Genomic DNA, 3,294 nt, shown 5'->3' with positions numbered 1-3,294 from the left:
AAGTCTGTGAAAGATGAACCTCAATGTAGCGAGGGAACCCTGTGATCACTGAAACCACGATTCTCCTCTTTTCTTTGCTTTTTTCCTCCACTTTTTAGGAAAATCTTATAATTATATTTTTTGCTCTATCTATAGCTTTTGGTGGAAATCTCATCAGCATCTCCTATTTCTCTTGGTTATTGTGCCAACACCGGCCTTATTTCCCAGCTGCTCAGTGAACTGACGGGTGACGACGTGCTGATTAGGTAGAGATTGTTTTTGTTTTCTGTTAAATGTGCTGAAAAAGTAATCATTTTTTATGTGGAGTTTATTTACTGTTTTAGCCACTCTTTTCTGTTTCCTTCTCAGAGCCACGGCCATAGAGATGGTAACGTCTCTGGCTCACAGTCAACATGGCCGACAGTATTTGGCTCAGCAGGGGATAATGGATAAGATCTCTAACATGATCAGAGGGGCGGAGACAGACCCCTTCTCCTCTCTCTACCTTCCTGGTGAGCCTTTCCTAAAAAAATAAATAAATAAACTCTAGCCTGCTATAAATGAAAATATTCTGAAAATATGTTTAAAAATTACGTTTTTAATCCATACTGACAATATTAATTTTAGGTTTGGTGAAGTTCTTTGGAAACCTGGCCATTATGGACAGTCCGCAGCAGGTTTGTGAGTCCTACCCGGTGTTCCAGAGCAAAGTGTTCGAGATGGCTCTTGACACGGACCCAGCAATGATCGGAGTGGCTCTGGACACTTTGGGGTTACTGGGATCTACAGTGGAGGGGAAGCAGGTTCTTCAGAAAACAGGTAGCTGAAGCATCCATGTCAGATTTATACCTCTAGGTTTTATTTTTTTAAAACTCAGATAAGTTTAAATGTTTAACATATGTTATAAAAGAAGCACACAACTTGTTTGAGTCTGCATTTATCTTATTAGTAATGAAAATATTTGAAATCAAGATATATGGAGCAGGAAATAGAAATAGTGTTGCTGATAAATGGTTTACTACATTCCCTAAGCTATCGCTGATGATTTGCTTTTTGGTCTGCAGGGGAAAAATTCAAGGCTGTGTTGGCAAGGATGAGTCAGCTCGCCAGTTCAGGGGCTACGGAGCTCAGAGTGCGCAGTTTGGACGCCATTTCCCAACTTCTGACTCTGATGGTGACGATTGTAGCATATTATCATTTTCAGGACTTCTTCTATCTTTGCTAGTTTTTGTAACTTTTTTATTTTTATTTTTTTGCAGCCAGAGCAGCAAACCGAAGACCTCCTGGCCCTGACAGAATCCTGGTTTCACCTTTTGTCCAAACAGCCGATGGAGATGATTCGCAGCATCAGCACTCAGCCTTTTCCAGAGCTGCACTGCGCGGCTCTGCGGATATTCACGGTAACGCTCATCTTTGGTTGCTAGAATTTTCCTCTCCATGCAAAACACTAATAAAATGACAAACCTCATCTGAATAAAATGATTCACTTGGTAACACAGTGGATGATGCACGAGAGCGCTCATGCTTCTGCATGCTTTCCAGGCCGTCGCCACTCAGCCGTGGGGTCAGAGGCTGATGATCAACACTCCCGGGTTTATGGAGTTCATCTTGGATCGCTCAACCGGTCAAACGAAGGAGGCTAAAGACTCCAAGTTTGAACTGGTGGGCTCACTGGCTGGTTCCTCCACGGCGGCAGAGATTCTGGGCAGTCAGCATTACCTCCGCCTGAAGACTTATCTCAGAGAAGGACCTTATTACGTCTCAGCTGTGGCCTCAGTGAGCACAGAAGGAGCGGACTGAACCTCAACACTTCAGTCCTACTTTAAATTATCTGTTCCTTTTTTTAGTTATGTAACTGGATCAGCTCTACTCTTTTAAGCTCATAAACTTACAAGAACTTTGGGGATCTGTAATGAGTCGTATTGTTTTTCTGATGAATATGACACACCTTCTTTACTGGGGCACAAAAATCAATGCAGATGATACAAAAAAGTTCAGAAATAAACGAGAAAATATTAATAAAAGTTAATATGTTTTCTTTTTTTTAAATATATCGTCACTGTTAGATTTTTTCTGGATAAATCAACTTATTTGTAGAAGTCAAACTGTTTATTTACAGCTTTCAATCGGATGCTACAAACAGTATTTTTGGTGAGATTTGTATCAATTTATTTATGGTTTTAGTTACTTGTAATAAATAAAAAAAAAACACTGAACATTTCCAGAAATTATATGCATTACACTGTAATGTAAGGATAGTTTTCCTAAGCAGCTGTTTGGTGATTTTTTTTTTTAATCTTAAAAGACTGAAACCTGAATTATTTGGGTGAGTGGCACTAAAGGAGGGCTGCTCGGTGGCGCAGTGGTTAGCGCTTCTCGCCTCACAGCGAGAAGGCCCCGGTTCAAATCCCGGCTGGGACCTTTCTGTGTGGAGTTTGCATGTTCTCCCCGTGCATGCGTGGGTTTTCACCGGGGACTCCGGCTTCCTCCCACCATCCAAAAACATGCTTCATAGGTTAATTGGTGACTCTAAATTGCCCCTAGGTGTGGATGTGGGAGTGAATGTGTGTGTGATTGAGGCCCTGTGACAGACTGGCGACCTGTCCAGGGTGAACCCCGCCTTCGCCCTTCAGTAGCCGGGATAGGCTCCGGCACCCCCGCGACCCCGAAAGGGACAAAGCGGTCAAGAAAATGGATGGATGGCACTAAAGGAAAAAAAATCAACTCTCAAGGGTTTGAGAGCTTCCTTCAACTCTGTCACCCTTTACATTTACTTAAGAAGGGATCAAGTTCTTCATAATACAGAATATGACCACAATGAATTATCCTCCCGGCATTTACATATATTCATCTTAAGTTAAATAACTATTCACATTTAACTTAAATGCAACCTTTTAATGCCAGATTTCTTTAAAAAAAATGCATACTCTGTATTATTGTTGTTTTATTTAATTTGATTTTATTAAAATGATTTTAAAGCAGCAAAAAGGTTTTAAAAGAAAGTAAAACAAGGTAAATGTATGTTAAATCCTTAAGCAAACGTCACACAATGATTACTGGGATTTATAGATGCTTTAAAATTCACTGAAATAAAAATTTTTAACCTTTTATGATCAAATATATATGTATATTTCACCCTAGAACACTTTCGGTATATAAAAAAAAAGCAGAAAATGGAAACAAAGGAAAATCCTAAAAACATGCTTGAAAATGACTGGAAAATCAGAATTTTGACAACAAAAGATTAATTAAAAAAATGAAACGAGAGACTTGGCCTTTGGTCCACCCATCCCTGTGAGACGTTACCCCGGAAAC

General features: G+C 40.0%; 1 protein-coding gene across 1 annotated transcript in view; it reads left to right on the top strand.

The window, feature by feature from the left end:
* psmd5 (proteasome 26S subunit, non-ATPase 5) overlaps positions 1-2,003 on the top strand; it is a gene marked incomplete in the record, with an annotated part of 4,637 nt that extends 2,634 nt beyond the window's left edge. Inside the window, 6 exon segments of the mRNA XM_024299950.2 lie at positions 136-245; positions 349-491; positions 607-798; positions 1,044-1,153; positions 1,239-1,379; positions 1,522-2,003. Coding sequence (XP_024155718.1) covers positions 136-245; positions 349-491; positions 607-798; positions 1,044-1,153; positions 1,239-1,379; positions 1,522-1,779 — 954 coding nt within the window.
* Between the last annotated feature and the right edge of the window lie 1,291 nt (positions 2,004-3,294).

This window comes from Oryzias melastigma, linkage group LG12 (assembly GCF_002922805.2).
Source record: "Oryzias melastigma strain HK-1 linkage group LG12, ASM292280v2, whole genome shotgun sequence".
NCBI classification, from domain to species: Eukaryota; Metazoa; Chordata; class Actinopteri; order Beloniformes; family Adrianichthyidae; genus Oryzias; species Oryzias melastigma.
The sequence above is the reverse complement of the archived record's forward strand: the minus strand, read 5'-3'. Positions and strand labels throughout refer to the sequence as shown.